The sequence below is a fragment of the Aegilops tauschii genome, chromosome 7, assembly GCF_002575655.3.
Source record: "Aegilops tauschii subsp. strangulata cultivar AL8/78 chromosome 7, Aet v6.0, whole genome shotgun sequence".
Lineage (NCBI taxonomy): Eukaryota > Viridiplantae > Streptophyta > Magnoliopsida > Poales > Poaceae > Aegilops > Aegilops tauschii.
Window position 1 is genome coordinate 7763107 of NC_053041.3, and position 23582 is coordinate 7786688.

The following is a 23582-nucleotide window of genomic DNA, read 5'->3' on the forward strand; positions in this document are numbered from 1 at the left end:
GCATATTCAGCTCGGCTTGGGACGGTGTCGTCAAAAAATCCTTAGCCCACTTCTTTTGCTTCTCAGTGAATACTTGCTTGGGCTCAGGCTCTTTTATCGCCTTCATATCCGCCTTCCATTTCTCATAATCAGCAGACGCGGCCAATTTGGTTTCAGCTTCACTAAGTTCCCAAGGCCTTGGGAGGAGAGGCTTCAGTGATGGCTCCGGTACCCTTGTGGTCTTAGGTACATAAGGGTCCGGGTTAATAGTCCAGGAGCGGGTTTCCTTGCTGTCCGCCTGCTTCTGCTTCTTCGCCGGAGGTGGATTGGGGGGCGTCGTACCCGCCGGAGGAGGATTGGGGGGCGTCGTACCCGCCGGAGGTTGTGGATCGGGGGACGGCGTCGAATGGCGTGAAGGAGGTGTAGGTGAACCACCATGACCACCACGACCACCACCACCGCCACCACCACCACCACCATCGGAGGGGGGTGGACTTGCTAGCCTTGGCGCCTCGCCTGGAAACACTATGTACTTCTTTTTCCATAGAATGATCTGGCGCTTGACATCTCCAAGTCTTCTCTCCCCTTCGGGTTTAGGTTTGTCAATCTCCAGGTCCTCAAACCCTTGGACTATGTCTTCCACCGTGACACGAGCATAGCCATATGCAATGGGGTTGTTGTGGTGGAGTGCTCCAGGTGTACAGGGTAAAGCACTGCCGCTAGCTACCTTCGTGGAAACGTTCCCCACGGGATAATGCAGATCACATTCTTTCATCTCCTTTACATCATCCACGGGGTAGTGAGGCTCCGGTGCACGAATCTCGATCATCGGTGCACTAGCACCAGGCGGGGCATCCGTGGAAGCCACGCTGCTTCTCCGCTGCTGGCTTCCGCGATCCGCTTCATGATCTTCATGCGGCCCTGCAGCCGATTTTTCTTTTACTAGTTCATGCATGGTTTGCTTCAACTCATGGAGTTCCGATGCAAACTTCGCCATAAGATCTGCATCCCGGTCCGTCTTTCTCTTACGGCTTCTGTAACAGTACGGGTCATTGTCCTGGGAAAACCCTACTTTCCACGGAACTTTGCCTTTGCCTCGTACACGTCCTCCGTGTTCATCATTCCCGAGGGCTGTTGTCAGTGCGTCTTTCTCTCTGTTGAACTTGATCAAGCCCTCTTGAGCTTGGGTCATTGCGTCAATAAGGGCTTGGGTGGGAGCAAACTTTTTCTGCCGGTGAACACACACCCCTGTCTCCGGGTCTAGCGACCCCCCATGCCCGTACCACCAGCTTTTGGCCCTTGGGTCCCATCCCTCTGTACCTAGAGGGATTCCTCGCACCCTCAGGTCCTCCTCCATCTTCTGCCACCTAGGTTCCGAAAGGCGGTATCCTCCTGGCCCCATAATATGATGGAACTTTTTCTTACTCGCATTATCCTTATTTTTTTCGATATTTCCTTGAAATGCTCCGATTGCTTTTGCCTCACAAATTCTGGCCAATCATCTTTCAGTTTCTCATGTTGTCCATTGAAATCCGGAGTCTTGCCCTTGTTGAATGGAAATCTCTTCGACTAGGTGGAGCAGGAGGTGCGTCATAATATCGAAGAAGGATGGTGGGCACACCAACTCGAAACTGACAAGGCATTGGACCACATCGTTCTGTAACCGTGGTAGATCTTCTGGATTGATTACCTTCTGAGAGATTGCATTGAGGAATGCACATAGCTTCACAATGGCTACTCGAACATTTTCCGGTAGGAGCCCCCTCAAAGCAATCGGAAGCAATTGCGTCATAATCACGTGGCAGTCGTGAGACTTCAGGTTTTGGAACTTTTTCTCCGCCATGTTTATTATTCCCTTTATATTCGACGAGAAGCCAGATGGGACCTTCATACTGCTCAGGCATTCAAAAAAAATGACCTTCTCTTCTTTGTAAGAGCGTAGCTGGCACGACCTTGAAACCATTCCGGATGCCGGTCATCTGGGTCTTTCAAAAGTTGCTGGTCCTGCCGTGCTTCCTTTGTATCATTTGTCTTCCCATACACGCCCAAGAAGCTTAGCAGGTTCACGCAAATATTCTTCGTAACATGTATCACGTCGATTGCAGAGCGGACATCTAGGACTTTCCAATATTCTAGCTCCCAAAATATAGATTCTTCTTCCACATGGGTGCGTGCCCGTCAACTCCCCGCGGAACTGATTGTCCGCCAGGACCCTTTCCAAAGATGACTTTCAAATCCTTGACCATATCAAATATCTCAGCACCAGTACGTTCCGCAGGCTTCGGCCGGTGATCTGCCTTGCCGTTGAAATGCTTGCCTTTCTTTCTTACGTTATGATTTCGGGGAAGAAATCGACGATGACCTAGGTACACGTTCTTCTTACAATTAACCAAACGTACACTTTCAGTCTCATGTAAGCAGTGCGTGCGTGCATGCATTGTATCCCTTATTTGTCTGTCCCGAAAGGTTACTGAGAGCAGGCCAATCGTTGATGGTTACAAAAAGCAACGCTCGTAGGTCAAATTCCTCTCCTTTGTGCTCATCCCAGACACGTACACCAGGTCTGGCCCACAACTGTAAAAGTTCATCAACTAATGGCCTTAGGTACACATCGATGTCGTTCCCGGGTTGCTTTGGACCTTGGATGAGCACTGGCATCATAATGAACTTCCGCTTCATGCACAACCAAGGAGGAAGGTTGTAGATGCATAGAGTCACGGGCCAGGTGCTATGGCTGGAGCTCTGCTCGCCAAAAGGATTCATGCCATCAGTACTTAGACCAAATCTTATGTTCCTTGCGTCAGCTGCAAAATCTTTGAACACTCTGTCGATCTTTCTCCATTGCGTTCCATCAGCGGTGTGTCTCAACTCCCCGTCGGACTTACGGTCCTCTTTGTGCCATCGCAACGACTTGGCATGCTTTTTGTTCATGAACAGACGTTTCAACCGTGGTATTATAGGAGCATACCACATCACCTTGGCGGGAACCCTCTTCCTGGGTTTCTCGCCCTCAACATCGTCACCAGGGTCATCGCCTCTGATCTTATAACGCAATGCAGTGCATACAGGGCATTCATTCAAATTCTCGTATTCACCGCGGTAGAGGATGCAGTCGTTAATGCATGCATGTATCTTCAGAACCTCTAAACCTAGAGGGCAGACAACCTTCTTTGCTTCGTACGTACTGGCGGGCAACTCGTTATTCTTCGGAAACATATTCTTCAACATTTTCAGCAAATTTTCAAATGATGAGTCACCTACACCTTCCTGTGCCTTCCATTTTAGCAAATCCAGTGTGCAGCCCAGCTTTTTCAGACTATTATCGCATCCTGGATACAACGACTTTTTGTGATCCTCTAACATGCGATCCAAATTCTCCCTATCCTTGTCAGTTTCGCAGCGTCTCCGTGCATCAGCAATGGTCCGACCAAGATCATCAGCGGGCTCATCATGTGCCTCTTCTTCACCTTCACCTAACCCTTCCCCACCTTCAGCATCATCCTCCATGAAAGTATCACCGAAATGATCATGATAGTTGTCATCGATATCATCCCCTTCTTCATCTTCTTCCATTCTAACCCCTCTTTCTCCATGCTTGGTCCAACAATTATAGCTTCGCATGAAACCGTGCCGAAGCAGGTGCATGTGAACGTCTCTTGAGGAGAAGTAACCCTTCTGATTCTTACAGACAGCACATGGACAGATAATAAAACCTTGCTGCTTGTTCGCATTTGCCACTACGAGGAAATCTTTCAAACCCGTAGTGAACTCGCCGGAGAGTCGGGGACCGTACATCCATTGCCGATTCATCTGCATTATTATTATATAAAGTATATAATTAACCATCATGCATTTGTTAAACTAACTAGCTAGAAATAATACAAATTAAACAATGAACTACACACATGCATATTTTATCAATGACACATGAAAGGTTCAAGTTGCTAACCGCGATCGCGGAGGAAAAATAAATGAGAAAGCTCAAGTGTGGCTCGGACACTTCATATCATGTTTGTTTCAGGCTCTCGGGCATTTCATCGAACACCTTGTGTGCATAGGAGGAACCAAAAGCAAACCCACCACCCCCTTCTGAAAATTGTGAAGTGAGCTGAGTGAAGTGAAGTGAGCTGAGTGAAGTAAAGTGAGCTGAGTCCTATATATAGGGATGGGCCTTTAGTCCCGGTTGGCCTGGCCAACCGCGACTAAAGGCCTTCGGGGACCTTTAGTCCCGGTTGCCAGGCCAACCGGGACTAAAGCCCCTCCCATCGGCCAGCTGTCGACCGAGCGCGCTGGGCCCAGATAGTTGGTCGCGGGTCTCCTCCCGAACCGCGACTAAAGACCCCTTTTGTCGCGGTTCGATTGTTTTGGGGACTAATGGGGGCGTATGGAAGCCTCTTTTTCTACTAGTGGATGACGATGATGGAGCAGACGGACGCGACGATCCATGTCGGCGTGAACTCGAGCGGCTTGGCTTTGTCTCGTCCGCCGGCCATGGCGCCCAATCGGCCCCAAAGGATAAGGTACGTACTATCCCTGCAGCAACGTCAAGAACGGCTGGTGTTCATCCGAATGGTGTGGCAAACAAGCTTTTTCTTGGTCAATTTATATAGAGATGAATAAACTAACATACATGGAACATGGTCGTCAAACATTCAGAATGGTCTTACAAATTGACTTGGCGTGTTTTTTAGGGTATATTATCCAAACTAATTCGCCTTCTCAAAAATCATAAAACAGGAGAAAGAAATATCCCGTCAACTTCCTTCCGCTTCCACTTGCTATATTTGTCCCATATATGATCACTCTATTTTTATTTATTTTTCAAGAACGTCCCATATGATCATTAATGAAGAGGCCGCCGGTTTTGAATTTCAGTTTCAAACAATATTTCAGCCATAGCAAAGCTAACTTCAATAGTTCAGTCAGTGATTTTGGTTTTCATTTCGCACTTCAATTCGGTTTAAATACAATCAAGTGTTTGAAATTTCAAAACATTATTAAAAAAAAAGTTGTGTACTACTGTAATGAGTGAACTATTGTGTGCTGAACGTAGTATACCTACCGAGATGGCAGAATTTTCGTTGAAAGTGAACCAACACTGCTATCCATGAATGGGAAACTTGGAACTCAAATAATAGTCTGCTTTTGTGCCAAAAGAAGAAGAAGAAATGTCTAGTTTGGGCTGTTTTATTACCTGAAAACTGTAGAACACGGTCAAAGTCTGGTAGGGGAACACGGTCAAGGGTCGTACGTTGAAAACATTTGCTGTCAAATTTTGGCAGGCTTCCATCTTCACAGTCTAATAGTACAATTATTATTTTAGCCGCTGCTTTTGTAGAAGTGCAGGTAGTATTATGTCAGCTTAATTTACTATTAGAATATGACCGAGATAAACACTACATTCACGAATGAATTACAAAATGCTTGCTTCAAATTCGATCTACATGCATGAACTAAACATGACTGAGATGGTTAGCTTCTTTGTGCTGAACCCGATCAACCGGCGCTCAAGTCATAAACTTGGCCTCGATGGTTGTGTATTTTTTGAATTTATTTTAGATTTTCTGACGGCTTAAGATTCGTCGTTTTTGTGCATCGAAGAACGAATATGCTTCTAGAGAGTAGAGGTAAGATGTAAATGTGTACATTCACATGACGGGGCACGTACGAGCCGGATCTGCCTCGTGGGTGTGGCTCCATTTGAGCACAGTGCGAACGTTTTCGAGTGAGTGCGCGTGTATGAAATGAAATCGAAGTGGCTGCATAGTGCCACGGTCAGCGTTGGAGAGCGTGGAAAGTCTGAGACATTTCGGTTGCATGCATCTCCTCGTCACGCGCCGGAGTGCCGCACCCGCGGTCGTTTCAAAATAGAAGGTGCATGCAGCTAAAATGATTGACGTGGTTGACCGATGAATGCAGCTAGAAATGACTGTGACGTGCCATAGGGGATAGGGCACACAGTGCAAGTGGTTGACTGATGGCAATACAAGTGACTCCGGACTTGGTATTTATCTACGACGCCGCCGTGTGGAGAGCACTTTCGTTTATCTACGAGGTAAATACACTAGAAGTCATAGAACTTGCACGCAACGTTCAGTTTAGTGCATAAACTTGTAAAATACGTATTTCTGGGCATCTAACTTGTCATCTCGTTCATATATAGTGCTTCCTACCGTATCCCTACGCATGCCAACGTGGCAGGGCCACCGTTAGTGGCTGAGGCTGGGTTTTTTTTTGTAAGAAAGGACCCATACATTCTATTTATTTTTACACAAAAAATCCTCAAATAAAATGAAAGAAGCTGTAGCGCATGATGGGATTCAAACCGAGGAGCTAGCACGATCCGCCTAGCATAGAGAGCCACTAGACCAACTAACAGTTGACGCTAAAATGCACAGTAAAAGCTATTTAACACGTACTGCATAAATAAAAATAGAAATTAAAACAACAAAAGGGTTTGCTGAAAAGGGAAAGCCCCAGTTTGATACTATGGCATCGTGTACAAGTGCTAACCATCAGGCCAAAACTACACTTAATAACATAAACAAATTTTATCTTGTGTGTTGTTTTTTTTGTAAGATAGATTTGATATTAGTTTATCAGTGATAAATAGAGATAAAAAACGATAAAACTGCTATGTATGTATAGTATAAAATTTATGTATTCCAATGGCAGCAAGCTATGTTTAATTTTTTTAGCAAAGATAGATTTTTTTTTCACATAGTACCTAACTTTAAATGTATATTCCCGCAAAAAATAGTGCAGAATGAATGAACGCAAATTATTTTGGACAAACCAACAAAATTTTTGGTTGAATTTGATTTTGTAAAATTCTAAAGTCTGGATAAAGGAAATAAAATGTAGAATGAATATACGTAAATTATTTTGGACAAATCAACAGAATTTTTGTTTGAATTCGACTAATTCTAAATTTAAATATTTATATAAAAGGAAATATAGTGCACAGTGAATGTACGTATGTTTTTCGGACAAATAAACTCAATTTATGCTTGAATTCGAATAAATGTAAATTTAAAAATCTAGATAAAAGAACATACAGTGCAGAATAGATGTACATAAATTCTTCAGGGCAAATCAAATATATTTTTGTTTGAATTTGAAAAAATTAAAAATTAAAATCTAGATAAAAGGAAATATAGTGTAGAATGAACGTACGTTAATTTTTCGGACAAATCAACTATTTTTTTGAAATGGAACAATTTTTATTTTAAAATCTTGATCAAAGAAAATATAGTGCATAATGAATGTACCTAAATTCTTTTGGATAAATTAACGACATTGTGTTTTGAATTTGAATAATTTGAAAATTTAATATCTAGATAAAGAAAAATATAGGTCAAAATGAATGCACATAATTTTTCGTGACAAATCATAAAAAAATTCTTTGAATGTGAATATCTAGATAAAAGAAAATATTGTTCAGAATGAATGTTTACAAATTTCTTTCGGACTACGTCCTCGAGGCCGAGGTCTGAACTTTTTCATAATAGTAGTCCAAGTAACTTCGGTTTTAGTAATGGAAAAATTCGGAAAAATCAACGGGAATTTTGTCTGAATTGAATTCAAATAATTTAAAATTAATAATCTAGATAAGAGAAAATGTAGTTCGGAACGTGTACTTTTACACTTGGATATATATCTTAGTAGTCTCAAATAAACATGAAGTAACATTAGGTGGTTGGTTAGGACGCCCGCTTTAGTGCAACAGGTCGCCGGTTTGAAGTGGGGTTTCCTTTTTTCCCGGTTTGATTTTTACTTTAATTCGTATGGTGTATGTTATATAAAGCAAATTGTATACATTTAATGTAAAACTTCAGCTGGTCGAGTGGTTGTCTGTCCTGGGCGAATCACAGCAGGTCGTGGGTTCAAATCCCACAAACGTTCCAACGTTTTCCATTTATTTTAGAATTTTTTACGTCAATAAATAAAATACAAGGGTGCTATCTAAAAAAGTGCATGCGGATTACCACCATCTCAGCCACTGACAGTGGGCCCTCCATGTGGCACTCATAGGGATACGACAGGATACCGTAGAAAGCACCGTATATGAACAAGAGGACAAGTTAGATGACCAGAAACACGTATTTTACAAGTTTATGCACTAAACTGAACGTTGCGTACAAGTTCTGGGATTTCTAGTGTATTTACCTGTTTATCTACTATACTTACTGAAGTGAATAACTTGAAGGCACATTTCCAACATAAAAAAGCAACGTGGTAACTAACTCGGTGTGACTGGGGTTGGTTGGTTGTGTAGTCCTTTTTTTATTTTTTGCCGGCAGGTTGGTTGTGTAGTCAAGTTGACCACTAGTGCAAGCGTGCATTACCGGTCGAAAAAGGATTAAATCAGCACCGACTCTAGTCAACCATGCTATACCCTCTGTGGACATGAGGAAGCTTCAAGGAAGACACTTCAAACATATCAACCAACCAAGCGAGCCCTCCCTAAAGGTGGATGATGCGGCTGGTTTCTTCAGGGAATAGATTCAGTCTTGCCGTCGCCGGGGACAAACGGCTTGCCGCAACAAGACCTTCAGAGTTCAGATAGAAGCTGAAACTGTCTATGCTTGGAGGAAAGGGCTAGGATGAATGGACATGTAACTGATAGTCCAATTTAAGACATGACAAAAAATAAATATAAAAATTTAAGATTAAATATGGGCCCAGATAAGGGGACTTGGTCAGATCGAAAAACTCTTTCGATCTACCAGCGGGGAATGAGCGAACCGTTTAGTTCGCTACAACACACTCCACTGCGCGAACACATCCTCTACTAGCCCACCTACGGCCAAACCTCTTCTACTGGGACGCCAGCAGTCAAAGCTCAAAAAAAAATCCATTGCAAAAGGAAGGCAAATATATCGGTAAAACACCACACAATGATTTTTTTTTGTTTTCCTATATGTACTGTGGGAAAAATAAATAAAAATGACATGTGAATACGCATGAGAGAAGTTCCAGGTTCTTGATAAAAAACACCTACGTGTTAAAAAATGTTTGACCATGTTCAAGATTATGTATTTAAAAAGAAAATTCATCTTGAAACACACAAACAAATAAGTTGGCATGATAAAAATTCCTAAACTAACAATGCTATGTATGCCATTGTTGTTAAGATAAAATTGCCGTGCTATAAACAAAATAATTTACAGTGGTATTAAGACTAAATTCACCATGGGTTGTTAAAACAATTCAATGATGTGAACATAAATAAATTGCCATCATTCAAAAATGGTAATTCACTAAAGGAATTTACAATTGTATAGTAACAAATAATGAATTGTGAGGTATGACAGAAAGAAAGTTTTCCATGGTCCAAAATGATATTTGGAATTTTACAAAAAAAAATAAAAAAGGCCATGGTACTAACAATTAAAAAATTTCATCATGCAAAACTAAAACTAAAAGTAAAATAATTTTCATGGTCAAATGTTATAATTTTCCATGGTACCTATAATAAATTACCATCATACAAAAAACAATTGCCATAGTGATAGTTTTTTTTAAGGAATTTGCCATGTTAAAAAATATCCATGGTACAACAAATAAGTTTTCTATCATGAAAAGTAAGGTAAAAAGGAATTTTACGTAGTACCAAACAAAAGATTGCTATGGGTACAATAAAAAAAGTTCCATCATGAAAAAGTAAGTTTATTTTTGCCATGGGACAACAAACATAGTTTTGACTTTTTTTTATTTTACTTTTCATAAATAGGTGGGCTTCAGAAAATTTAGAAAATTACTTCCAAACGTGACCCCAATTTTACTAGCCATGTCACCAAGAGAAACATCAGAAAATTTAGGATAGTTGGAATGTGTAAATTACCTGGGATGTTCTCCGGGTTCTTGCGCTTCACCCTATCAAAAACCTTGTCCATTGAGTTGCCTTCACCAACAGTCCTAGCCCTCTTTCTTCTATTCTCACCCACCACCATTCCTTCCATCCCCTGTTCAAAACTTTCCTTGTTCATCATAGTGCCCAGACAAGTTTTGCTAACAAAATCCACTAGCATATCAATTTTATCTGTATCTTCTTTCTCATCATCATCCTGTTGCAGATCATCACCATCAACTTGTACTGCACAATAGAAAATGTCACATAGATGCGTGAAGAGGGAGTATATATAACTCAACACCAATAATTAACCAAAGTACGAACAATTAAGTAAAATGAGATGCACAATACTTGGTTACCAGACTGTCCAGTAGAAATGGCATCATGGGGCGCTGTCACTGGTAATGTCGTATCATTGGTTGGCACCGTAGGGCTCTCAGAATTGTCTGCAGGTTCACTTCCCATATCAACATCTTCTGCTGTCTTAACAAACAAGAGCTTCGGGCGTCTGGGGTGGTTTTTTGCTGCTTCCTTCCACTTCTGTCTTGTTTCATCATTGACTCCATCATGGAGGGTGACCTCCTTAATACGTCCCAGGGACTGGATCATGATGCTGCAAAAGCCATTTAGATCCTTACATAGCAGCTGGAGCGACTCGAGGAGCGGCAGAGCTCCCTCTTGGACTTCCAGTTCAGTCATGACTTCAACCACGATGCATAGTCGCCGCAGGCTTCCAAGTGCACCTCTTACAATGACAAGTTTGCCCAGTTGGGATGCAATCAGCCTTAGGTACGCCAAGCAGCGCACTCTGCTCAGGGCAGCAAGAATATCCCCACTCAGCTGATGATGAGGGGATGAAAGGCACAGGCTAGTGAGACCACCTAGCATGGTAACAAATGGAGGCAGGCTGCATATGTTGCCCCCTTCTACCTTGAGCGAGCTAAGATAGCAGGAGGAGGCTTGTTCTTTTTCTAGGGATAAGTTCACGAGCAAGTCTTGGCACCATCTGTCATTGAAACTCAGTGACAGTGAATGAGCTTTTTTATCGGTGCTTCTTTTGATGAACCCCTTGATGGCTTCTGAGAGATGAGTGTACTTGCTGCTGCTGCTGCTGCCGCTGGAAATGGGATCCATACTATTATTAGTGGACTGCTGGCACCATATTTTCACCTTTGTCAAGTGCTTCATATGCTCCATGAGCTGTGCAAATCCTTGGCTCTTGTTGTTGTCCACAACAAATCCTGCCACTGTTTCCAATTTGCTATTCTCTGAGCACCAAGTTTGTAGCTTAAGCATTTTCCGGCCACCTACACCTTGTTGGAGTTTGAACTTTCCAAATAGGTGAATCAGGCATGGCAGCTCCATGACTTGTGTGGGCAGAATCTCTATCCTGGTTCTTCTCACATCCAGCGTCTCCAAAAGTTGAAGCTTTTTTATCTCTTTGGGGAGCACTGTAACTGTAAGAGCGGCCCCGAGGCTTAGGTACCTAAGCAGCAACAGGTTGTTGCATATCTCCCTAAGGTGCTTGTCCTCCAAGTGGTTACCACATTCTTCCAGATCCAATACCCGCAGCAGTTCATATTTGGAAAAATACAAGACGGATTCATGTGCCTTGCCGAAGACTGTCAGAGACCGGACAAGAGATAGATCATTGGCTACTCTGGCACTTGCGTCATGGAGGGAGAGCCAACAGACTTTACTGGGTGGGGGTGGGGGAGCCAGCTGATCATATAACAAGGTAATGAAGTTGTCACACTTGGACATGTGCAGGATGAACTCCAGCATCATGCCGTGAGTACGGTATGTCTTCACCTGATCTTTGATGTTTTTGCTGCTGGCATCTGTACGCTGGATGATACTCCGGTTGACCAGCTCTCTGAAATTGGCGACAGCGGCATCCAGAGCATTACACATATAATCTCCTTGGATAAACCCTTCGGCGCACCATTTCCTTATTAAGTTTCCTCTCCTGACAGTACGACCAGTAGGGTAGATACCTAGGTAGAGCAAGCATGTCTTGACATCATGTTTAACAAGGCTGGTGTAGCTATGGACAAGCGCACACTTCATTCTTGCCAACATCTCTTTTGTTTCCAGATGTACTCCAAGGTTGTGGCATAATGTTGCCCAGTTTTCACGTGTCGGATTACCTGTGCTTTGCAAGTACCGAGCTGTGGTGACAAGAGCAAGGGGTAAGCCATCACACTTCTTCAGTGCTTCTGAGCCAAGCTGATCCTCCTTATTGACTGGCGGATTGTCGTCTTGGAAAGCTTCCTTGAAAAACAGTAGTCTTGAATGTTCATCAGCAAGAGTTTTCATTGCATACACATGATCATGAGCTGCTGAGCTGCTGCAGGCATTTGCTACTGACTGAATGGCCGTCGTCACCAGAACTCTACCGCTCAGCCCCACAAAGATATCTTTTATATCATGCCAAAATTCCGTCTGCATGTCATCGATGACGATGAAGAACCTACCAGGAGGAGTACATGATCAGACAGAATTGACATGGAGAGATATCAAGTGGAAATTATAATTCAGAGTAAATTCCATTTTGTACCCGCGAAGATGACACTAGTGAGTTTAGCTAGGAAAATTGCTGAACTGTGCAAAAATATGAAAGATGTAGGCTGCTGTAGGTCGAGATCAAATCGTCAAACACAGATGGAGTTGAAAAAAATTACCAATATGGTTTGGAAACAAGTAGCTTAAATTATTTACCTCTTGCTTCCAAGGTATAGTCTGAGGACTGCACAGAGCTTGTTGAAGTTGCCTCCACCATTGGTGGGGATACCAAGTTGCTGGAGTATCTGCTTGAGAACATTTGTTGGGACCCCTTGCTCTGCTGCAGAGACCCAAGCCCGAGCTTCGTATTGGTTCTCCATTCTGTGGTACACACGCCTGGCAAGGAGAGTCTTGCCTATGCCATGGAAACCAACAATGGAGATCACCTTGAGCTGCTGTTGCTGCTGCTGGATCAGCTCAAGAAGCTCATCCTGGGGCGCATCCATGCCAACAGATCTGCCAGCTGAGAGAGTGTCATCTATCGCCATCTGTGTCGTCGTCTCACTTGCCACTGACGACGACGCTGCTGAACAAGAGGAGGTGCCAGCAGCTATGCTGGCGCTGTAATAAGTTTCTCTCAGCTTGGATGACTCCTGTGATATCTTCTTGATCTCACGGATTGCCTTGGCAAACTCCTTACGGACTGTCACCGTCTGCACCCGGTGAACAGCTTGGCGAAGCCATGTCGATGTCCCGGAGATGGTCACCCGGTGCATGAAGCGGTCGATGCAGTCCTCGACGGCATGCGCCAGGTCACGTATGATTTTGACCCAGGCCCTCTGCATGTGGTCTCTGCTGGGTCGGCTCCTCCAGCGGTGGTCGTCATCTTGCTGAATGGCGGCAGAGATCAACGCAAACTCATTTCTGATGTAGGTGATGTCGTGCTCCAGGTTCTGCCGAAGCTTGTGATTTGTAGCTAAGAATGCCAACAGCTTTGGCGCAATCCTACAGGCAAAAGCAGTGGCTGCCGCAGCCTCCATCTCCCTGGCCGGCCCCTTTCTCTCACTCTGGTTGGGAGATCAGATCATTGAGTTTCCTGGATATAGAAGAGGTCACAACAGCAGCCATGGCCGGTTCATGGGTAGCTAGAAGTGCCTGCCTCCATTCCACTCTTCCTTCATGGAGGAGTTAACTATTTGCACTACATATGATGCTACCAATATATTTTTTTTTCACATTGGTCCCCTTTGCACATGGCCATGGTTCGAAACATAACTTGGACCACTAGATTCTAGTATAATTTATTTATGAAATATACAGTAGTTAAATTTAGATGGTATGAATGTATTTCTACTGACAAATCTGTACACATATGATTTACAAGTACCAGATTAAAAAAAAGTTAAAGTTCAAGAAAACACATGGAAAAAGGTTCATTTTACAACCAAATACTACTCTCCGGGCTCACATTTCCCAAATGGGCCATCTCTGGTGGATGGAAAACGCCTTGTTTGTTAGTTACTTGTTTCTATTTTAATATGGATGACCTTATAGTAACATGGTAAAAATTTCCTACGACGATGAAAGCTAGTTGTGCTTCAAGATGTGTGATATATATACACAAACACACACAGCCCTACAATTAGGTGTTAGTAGCCACCAGTCTGCTCAAACCAAGGTGATAGCCGGTAGATGTTTCTATTTTAATGTGGATGAACTTGTAGTAACATGGGTGGAAATTTCCTACCATGATGAAAGCCAACTGTGCCTCAAGACGTGTGCTATATATATACACAGCGCTAGTATTTCAATTAGGCCGGTGTCAGTAGCCACCAGCCGGATGCTCAAACCAAGATGGTAGCAGGTAGATGTTTCTATTTTAATGTGGATGAACTTGTGGTAACATGGGTGGAAATTTCCTACCATGATGAAAGCTAGCTGTGCCTCAAGATGTGTGCTATATATTTATACACAGCGGTAGTATTTCGATTAGGCCGGTGTCAGTAGCCACCAGGCAGATGCTCAAACCAAGGTGATAGCAGGTAAGTATATGTTTCTATTTTAGTGTGGATGAACTTGCAGTAACATGGGTGAAAATTTCCTACTATGAGGAAGGACAGCTGTGGCTTGTAGATGCGTGCTGTATTAATGTATACACACAACCCTAGTATTTCAATTAGGTGCTCTAACCAAGGTGGTAACAGGTACATGTTTCTATTTCAATATGGGTGAACTTTGTAGGAACATGAGTGGAATTGGCGTTAGTAGCCACTTGCTGAGATGCTCAACTATATATTTTTTTCAAAAATAATTTTGTGTAGCACATACAAATCAACCTCAGTGCCTCATCTAGAGCCTCTAAATCAACAACTACTGTTACTAACAAAAATCTGGAGATTTGCAACCATTCTTTGCGCCCCCTGTTGTCACAGCCATTCAATTGCCTTGAAATTGCGTCATTCAATGTATATGGTGTTCTTTAAATGTTGTATTTGTCCTTTTGGAGGTTTCAGAAACTCTGAGCTGACGCAACCCACTATCATAAATGTGTTTTTAGATTTTGAAACGTTCTGCTATCATAGTAGGCACTATCAACTTTTTAAACATCAGGTTCCTGTAAAAAAAAAATTTAAACAGCAGGCTTCCCATATATAATTAGTTGAACAATTAGCATGACTTAAGGCACAGGTGGACAGATGCACTTTTGGTCGATAAAAAAAATTTGAGCTCGTGAAAAAAGCAAAATCGAGCAAGGCCAGTCCCATGTGGTTTGTGCGGCCATAGGCAGCTCCCCCCTGCAGTCCAGCTAGCTCAACGTCGTCTCCAGGACAGAGAGCTCCTCTAGCCAAATCAGGGACGCAAAGTGCTGGCTCAGTTTTTAGACACCAAACATCGATCAGAATAGCACGCCGGTGCCATCGGACATGCACAGAGAGCCAGCAGAATACACATAATCAATGGGGAGGTCGCCGTCCTGCAGCAGTGAGCCCCCCTTGAAGAAGGGCCCATGGACGGAGGAGGAGGACAGGCTGCTCGTGGACTACATCAAGTTGCATGGCACCGGCGGCAACTGGCGAACCATCCCCAAGCGCGCCGGCCTCAACCGCTGCGGCAAGAGCTGCCGCCTCCGTTGGACCAACTACCTCCACCCCGACATCAAGCGCGGACCCTTCACCGATGAGGAGGAGAAAACCACCATCCACCTCCACTCCATGCTCGGCAACAAGTACGTATATTGTTCTCTGTTGCTTCTGTTGTACTATGTATCTGTTGCTGCTGATGATTTGAGCTTTAAACAGGTGGTCGGCGATTGCAACCCATCTGCCAGGAAGGACAGGCAATTTTATCAAGAATTACTGGAACACAAACCTGCGCAAGAAGCTGCTCCACATGGGCATCGACCCCATCACGCACAACCCGCGCACCGACCTCAGCCAGCTTACAGGGCTCCCCAGTCTCCCCGCCACCGCCGCCGCCCCCAGTAATAGCCTCTCCAGCGTCAGCATGCCCCCCAGCACCTGGGACATGAATGCTGCCCAGGCCCACGCTGACGTGGCCAGCTTCGCCGGGGGCGGTCTCAGGATCAAGGACGAAGCTACCAGCTTCACCGGCAGTTACTCAGACATGAAACCTCCTATGATCAAGGATGAAGCCAGCAGCTTTACCGGCAGTCACTCGGAACTGAAACCTCCCAGGATCAAGTACGAAGCCACTAGTTTCACCGGTAGCCACTCGGACATGAAACCTCACAGGATCAAGGACGAAGCCGCCAGCTTCACTGGCAGACACTCGGACATGAAACCTCTCAGGATCAAGGACGAAGCCGCCAGCTTCACCGGCAGTTGCTCGGACAGGAAACCTCCCAGGATCCAGAACGAAGGCAGCTACTCGGGCGCTGGTGCTGGTTGGGACATGAACACTCTCTCCATGCGCCAGTCCAACGCCGCCAAGTTCCATCTCCTCCAGGGCCATTGTTGGGTGATCAGTGCTTCCTTGGGCGCCATGAGAGCTCTTGTTGGGAAGCTGGACATGCTGCTGCTAGATGATTCATCTTCTCAGAAATTCTTCTCCAAGAGGGTGATGGATGGGATGCGTCTCCTCAAAGATGATGTTGAAGAGATAAGCTCCTACCTTGATGAACTGTCAGAGGTGGATGACCATCCCCCAATAGCCATGTGCTGGATGAATGAGGTGCGTGACCTGTCTTACGACATGGAGGATTACATTGACAGCCTTTTATCTGTGCCACCTGACCATTTCAACAAAAACAAGAAGAAGAAAAACAAGAAGATGATGACCATAAAGAAGAGGCTCAAATGGTACAAACAGATCACATACGTCATGCAAGTGTCAGAACATGGTGTCAAGACCAGCAAACGCGTTCATGTTAGTGTTGTCCCTCGTCTTCCCAAGAAGCCCAAGATTGCGGAAACAATTTCAGATTTCAGGATCTATGTCCAGGAGGCTATTGAACGGTATGACAGATATAATCTCCATTGTTGCAGCAACTTGAGGAGACGTACATTCTTGTCCACTGGCCATATGCTTCCAATGCACTATGAAGAAACCAATGATCACGTTGTAATTGATGGCCGGATGAATGAGTTTATCGACTCACTGGTGGCAGATCAGCAGCAGCTCAAGGTGGTATCTGTCCTTGGATCTGGATGTCTGGGTAAAACTACACTTGCCAAAGTGTTGTACAACAGAATTGGGATGCAATTTGATTGCAGAGCTTTCATTCGAGTGTCCAAAAAGCCGGATATGCAGATACTTTTCTGCGACTTGTTCTCGCAACTCCACCAGAAGAAGCGGCCACTACATGCCAATTCTAATGAGCTTGGCATCAGCGACATTAATATCAGCAAACATCTGCAAGATAAAAGGCACTGCTAACCCAGTTCCCTTATGCTATTTATTCTAGTTTACTGTAAACACATCAAACTTCATTTCTACTATTAGCCTGACACAATATATCTGATATGCGTGAATTCCTGGCATGCAGGTACCTAATTATTATTGATGATTTGTGGGACGCATCAGCATGGGATATTATCAAATATGCTTTTCCAAATGGAAACCGTGGCAGCAGAATAATAATAACTACACAGATTGAAGATGTTGCATTAACATGTTGCTGTGATCACTCAGAACATGTTTTCATGATGAAACCTCTTGATGACGATCACTCAAGAAAGCTGTTCTTTAACAGACTTTTTGGTTCTGGAAGTGACTGCCCTGAAGAATTTAAACAAGTTTCAAATGAAATTGTTGATGTATGTGGTGGTTTGCCGCTAGCTACGATCAACATAGCTAGTCATTTGGCAAATCAACAGACAGCAGTATCACTGGATTTTCTGACATACATACGTGATTCGTTGAGGTCACAATCGTGGTCAAGTTCTACTTCGGAAAGAACAAGACAAGTACTGAACCTCAGCTACAATAATCTTCCTCATCATCTGAAGACATGTTTGTTGTATCTTCATATGTATCCAGAGGGCTCCATAGTCTGGAAGGATGATCTGGTGAAGCAATGGGTGGCTGAAGCCTTCATCAATACACGAAAAGGGAAAGAAAAAGATCAAAACTGGATGGAGAAAGCTGCAGGAATCTATTTCGATGAACTTATTGATAGAAGATTCATCCAACCTCTAAATATCAACTACAACAATAAGGTGTTGTCCTGTACTGTTCATGAAGTGGTACGTGATCTTCTTGCACACAAGTCTGCAGAAGAGAATTTCATTGTGGTAGTAGATTATAATCGAAAGAATATATCACTTTCTCATAAGGCCCGTCGGCTATCTCTCCTCTTTGCCACTGCAAGGTATGCCAAGACACCAGTAAACATCACAAAGCCGCAAGTTCGGTCACTTAATTTTGTTGGATTGTTCGAGTGCATGCCTTGTATTGGAGAGTTCAAGGTTCTCCGTGTTCTGAACCTTCAACTATCCGGTCATTGTGGCGACCATGACCCCATAGACCTCACTGGGATTTCAGAACTGTTTCAGTTGAGATATTTGAAGATTACAAGTGATGTGTGCATAAAACTACCAAACCAAATGCGAAAGCTGCAATGTTTGGAAACGCTGGATATTATAGATGCACCAAGAGTCACTGCTATCCCATGGGATATTATATATCTCCCACACTTGTTGCACCTAACCCTTCCTGTTGACACAAATCTGCTGGATTGGATTGGCAGCATGACTGACTCCATCATCAGTCTGTGGAGCCTTGGCAACCTGAACTACCTGCAAGATCTTTATCTTACCATTTCTTCTACACATCCTTCTGGCCATCCAGAGAAAAACATGGAAGCTCTGGGTTCTTTACTAGGAGGACATGGCAACCTGAAAATTATAGTAGTGTCTCATGGCCCATCGGTTAAAGATATTGTGGTTCCTGGTGCCTCAAAAGTAATCATTTCCTGGGATGAGTTGGAACCTCTCCCACTTCTCCAGAGATTTGAATGCTCACCGCACAGCTGCGTCATATTTTCCCGAATTCCTAAGTGGGTTAAAAAACTTGGTAACTTGTGCATTCTGAAGATTGCAGTGGTGGAACTGCAGATGAGTTGTGTTGATATTCTCAGAGGATTGCCTGCCCTTACTGCTCTGTCGCTGTATGTGCGGTGCGCGCCTGCTCAAAGGATCCTCTTTGACAAGATGGCCGGGTTCTCAGTTCTCAAGTACTTCAAGTTGAGGTTCACGAGTGGTATCCCATGGCTGAAATTTGAGGCGGATGCAATGCCTAATCTCTGGAAGCTGAAGCTGGGTTTCAATGCAATCCCCCGAATGGACCAACATCAACTAATCCGCATCGAGCATATGCCAGACCTTAAAGAGATCTCTGTAAAATTTGGGGGTATAGCTGCTCTTATAGAGTATGCCGTGAAGACGGTCATTAGTAATCATCTGAGAAATCCTAGAGTCCATGTGTGTTTGGTGACTTCTACTTCCTATGGTGATGAAAGCACAAAAGAGAAACCTCCCACCAACTCGGCGGTCGAGTCGCACATGGCCGCCGCAACGTCAACGGAGACTCCGACCAGCCAGGTCACCACCGCCTTCACCCACTGCGACAGTGTCTCGACAGAGGGTGCTGCTGCTTCCGGGGACGCAGATGTGGAGACGCTCTGCCACCTCTCCAACAATCTCGCCACCGCCTTTCGCCCTCCAGAAGACTTCACCTTCCTCGTCGACATGCGTGCGTACCGCTCCGTGCTCTCCGTCCGGAGTCCCTTCCTTGATGCCGTCTTCGCGCGTCGTGCCGCTGAAGGGGAGGGCAACCCGCTGGACCTCCGGGAGCTTCTGGGTGAGGAGGTGGAGGTCGGGTATGAGGCACTGCAGTTGGTGCTCGAGTACCTGTACACCGGCTGCATCCGCGACCTTCCCAAGTCGGCATGCGTTTGCGCAGACGTGGACGGCTGCGCCCATGTCGGCTGCCTCCCTGCCATCTCGTTCATGGCGCAGGTCATCTTTGCCGCATCCATCTTCCAGGTTGCCGTGCTCACCAACCACTTCCAGGTCCGCCTCTTCCTCCTCTTCTCTGTTGCAATGATTTCTTCATATCACTTGTTTATTATGCCTGCTGGCATGCATATTGGTCAGACATTTCAATGCTATATTTGAGAGGAATGGGAAAGAAACCTATCATATTATTTCAGCAAAAAATATTAATTTCAATGCTTTCACAAAATAGCGACAAGCATTACATTTGTGGTGAATATATGGTACTCGTTAAACTGGTGAAGTTTTGGATGGGTGCTAGGATATGTTGAGTTATTTGGAGATACCTACTACGGTGCAACAGCCACTTAGGTTCAAGAATCAACACTCATTCCTAACTCAGTTTGACATAGGTGTGGAAATTAATCGATTTATCTTTTTATGACTAGTTTTTTTACTATAATTAATCGAGTTATCGGTGAGTGCTGGTATAAATGTGGTGTCTCTTTCAGTTTCAAAACTGTCCGCTTAAATGTCTTCAATATGCAAATGATGCAGTTGGCACTGCAAAGTGCTGTGTCATTTTTAATGATATATTTCAGGGATTCTTGTTTTGACTTTTCATGGTACATGCATCAACGATAGGCAGTTCATGACAAACATGATTTGATAATACTTTCCAAATCTAGGCTCCATGAATGACGACAGTCGATACATGTACAGCAAAAACCAAAGATATAAATACAGTGCTTTTCCCCTGTTACAATAGTATTGATCTAGTGTTTTCAATTAATAAAGTTTTGGATGTGCGTGTGAAGTGAAATATCAAAACTGACAATGATCCTACTAATAGGGCCTAACATTCCTAATTTTTATACACATATTAGCTCCATAACCTCTCATTTTCCAGTAAGATCAATGAACGTTCTCTTAAGGGGCTGTACTTAGATAGGAGACCCCTTGTTTTAGGTAAACAGTCATCAACCAATGCATCTGCACAAGCTAGAAATTTTGAGACGGGGCCTTAATGAAATTGTTGCCTTTTCAGATTCTTATCTGGGATTTGTATTTTGATAGTTTTGACTTTGCTGCAGATGACTTGTGTGTCTACCATTTGAGGATAATTCTTGTCGAGTCGCTACTTGTAACATTACAGTCGTATTGTTTCGTGTTTTAAGGAGACGGTACTAAGCTACCTTATGCCTTTCTTTTCCATGCAGCGGCTTCTCCTTGATGTCCTTGATGATGTTGAAGTGGATAACCTTCCATTGATCTTATCTGTTGCGAACTTATGCAATAAATCTTGCATGCATCTGCTCGAGAGATGCCTTGAGATGGTAGTCCGGTCAAATCTTGACATGATTACTCTTGAGAAAGCATTGCCTTCAGATATCATCGAGCAGATTACTGATTCACGGCTAAGTCTTGGACTAGTTTCACCCGAAGATAAGGGATTTCCTAACAAACATGTAAGAAGGATACTCAGAGCTCTTGATTCTGATGATGTGTGTTTAGTGAGGATGCTGCTCAAAGAAGGGCGGACTAATCTTGATGGTGCATTTGCATTGCACCATGCTGTAGAACATTGTGACTCGAAGGTCACAATGGAACTTCTGGATATCGGACTTGCAGATGTTAATCATAGAAATCCAAGAGGTTATACTGTTCTTCACGTTGCTGCCAGGCGAAGAGATCCTAAAATTCTTGTCTCTGTTTTAACCAAAGGTGCTCGGCATTCCGATCTTACATTTGATGGAAGAAAAGCAGTTCAAATCTCAAAGAGACTCACAAAACATGGGGATTACTTTGGGATTACAGAAGAAGGAAAACCGTCTCGTGAAGATAGGTTATGCATTAAGATACTGGAGCAAGCTGAAAGAAGGGATCCACAACTTGGAGAAGCATCGGTTTCTCTTGCAATAGCTGGTGACCGTCAACGTGGAAAGCTGTTGTACCTCGAAAATCGAGGTAACATTTATTTACAAATCGTCAAGTGTTCAAATTAGTGGTTGGTATGGTTTGCAGATGATGGTGTTTTGCATGTGGAGTGAAGTTCTCCATGTGCAATTACCCAATGTGTGCTACCTTTTTCTTCTCTTGGAAGTGGTGTTTTCACTCAATTATTTTCTTGCTATGTAGTTGCTTTGATGAGGATAATGTTTCCAACTGAGGCAAGAATAGCAATGGACATCGCTCAAGTGGATTGTACTTTGAAGTTAACCCTTGATTCTGGGGCAAAACCTCCTCCGGAGAAAGAACTGGCAACCATTGATCTAAATGAAACTCCTTTCCATATGAATGAAGAACACTTAGCTCGGATGAGTACCCTCTCCAAAACAGGTGAGACACAGATTGCCTTTGTATAACCACCGCGCTTCTACATTATTTATATTTTCAACCAAATAATAGTATTCACTTATTTAGACTATCTGCTGTAACATTCTGAATAAGAAAGCTTGCGTAGCTGAAGTGTGAAACCCAATAGTCTATGGATCTGGACTAACTGCAAGCTCAATGTTTTTTTTACCAGTTGAACTCTGTAAACGCTTCTTTCCGCGTTGTTCAAATGTGATAGACAAGATTATGGATGATGAACCTGAGCTGGCTCCTCTTCAAAGAGACGCATCCACCGAGAGGACTCAGAGGTTCGGTTACCTGCAGGACGCGGTTCAGAAGGCATTAAGCGAGGACAAGGCTAGTTTTGACAAATCTGGGTCATAGTTCCAAAACGGATGACTCGGAGGTTCGGTGACATGCAGGACGCGCTTCAGAAGGCATTAAGCGAGGACAAGGGTTCGTCTAGTTTTGACAAATCTGGGTCATAGTTCCAAAACGGATGACATGACAAAGCAGCCAGAAATGCATGCTACTAGAGTGTGACGTGCGCCTTGCCGCGCCGTTTTTCATTCATGAATTAACTCTACAGTTTTTTATTTTGGGTGCGGTCTATTAATTATGCATAATTGTCCACTGCCGGCCATGTTTAAACATCTCCACAAGAATATATGTGAAGGAAATCCAGAACAACTATTGAATGTAAACTTTATCTCAATATAATAGAGCTAAACTCTTGCACATTGCTTACCGGATGGAAAATTGAAAATGGAAGTAAATCAACAGTAACAAAAGGACTATGTTAGCTATATGCATGATTCATACAAGTTATCACGTAATGAAATCCCTAGACAAATCAAGCTGGCCGAGCCATCTGCCATTGGCCTTTTCATGCAATACAAAAGCCGGAGCATTTAAATTTCACACAGTACGCATTACACCTCTAGCAATTTGTTGGGTCTCCGTTGCTAGTCTCTCTTTGTTCAGTTCTCTTGTTTATTGACTACTTTTTCTTTACAGACTCTTTTTGTTTTGACAGTTTGCTATTATAATTACATTGTTTGCTTATGCTTAATTATTTAATGTTTCCATTAGTGAATACCAATATTAAATATGTGGAGACATTTAGTGTGCAATGTTTAAGTATAATTTTAGTAATTTGCTACAATAGAGAATGTTAAAGTTTTGAATTAATTTATACTAACTCATCTCATGAGTTCTTGTCAAGTTTTATGTGAATAAAGTTTTTAAGACACCAATTTTTTCCTCGTAAAAAGAAGCTTTTAAGGCCCAGGGAAGACTAGGATAGTACAAGCGGGCTATAATGGAGCAAGAATAATAGTCTTACTAAGCGGGCTATAAGGAATTCCACATCAGCAATATTCTGAGCTGGAGGAGAGTTAAGACAGGAGAGAGAAGGTAGCGAGCGCTTCGTCAAGCGCCCGGCTACACAC

The 23582-nt window shown here is 43.6% G+C and overlaps 2 protein-coding genes and 1 pseudogene across 2 annotated transcripts; 1 reads left to right on the plus strand and 2 right to left on the minus strand.

Moving 5' to 3' along the window:
- The window catches only part of LOC109734477 (MLO-like protein 1), a 38326-nt pseudogene extending 33854 nt beyond the window's left edge, over window positions 1-4472 (minus strand).
- Window positions 4473-9636: 5164 nt separating this feature from the next.
- On the minus strand, window positions 9637-13498 carry LOC109734468 (disease resistance protein RGA4-like). Its single transcript, XM_045231164.2, has 3 exons — window positions 12557-13498; window positions 10195-12308; window positions 9637-10072 (listed from the first exon to the last, which is right to left on the minus strand). Exons 1-3 carry the CDS (start codon window positions 13378-13380, stop codon window positions 9732-9734), a joined length of 3279 nt encoding a protein of 1092 aa, XP_045087099.1. The 5' UTR covers window positions 13381-13498; the 3' UTR covers window positions 9637-9731.
- A 1660-nt stretch (window positions 13499-15158) lies between these two features.
- LOC109734478 (uncharacterized) lies at window positions 15159-22841 on the plus strand. The gene is made up of 6 exons (XM_073504797.1): window positions 15159-15566; window positions 15640-17226; window positions 17346-19872; window positions 21015-21762; window positions 21934-22134; window positions 22325-22841. Exons 1-6 carry the CDS (start codon window positions 15298-15300, stop codon window positions 22513-22515), a joined length of 5523 nt encoding a protein of 1840 aa, XP_073360898.1. The 5' UTR covers window positions 15159-15297; the 3' UTR covers window positions 22516-22841.
- Window positions 22842-23582: the final 741 nt, after the last annotated feature.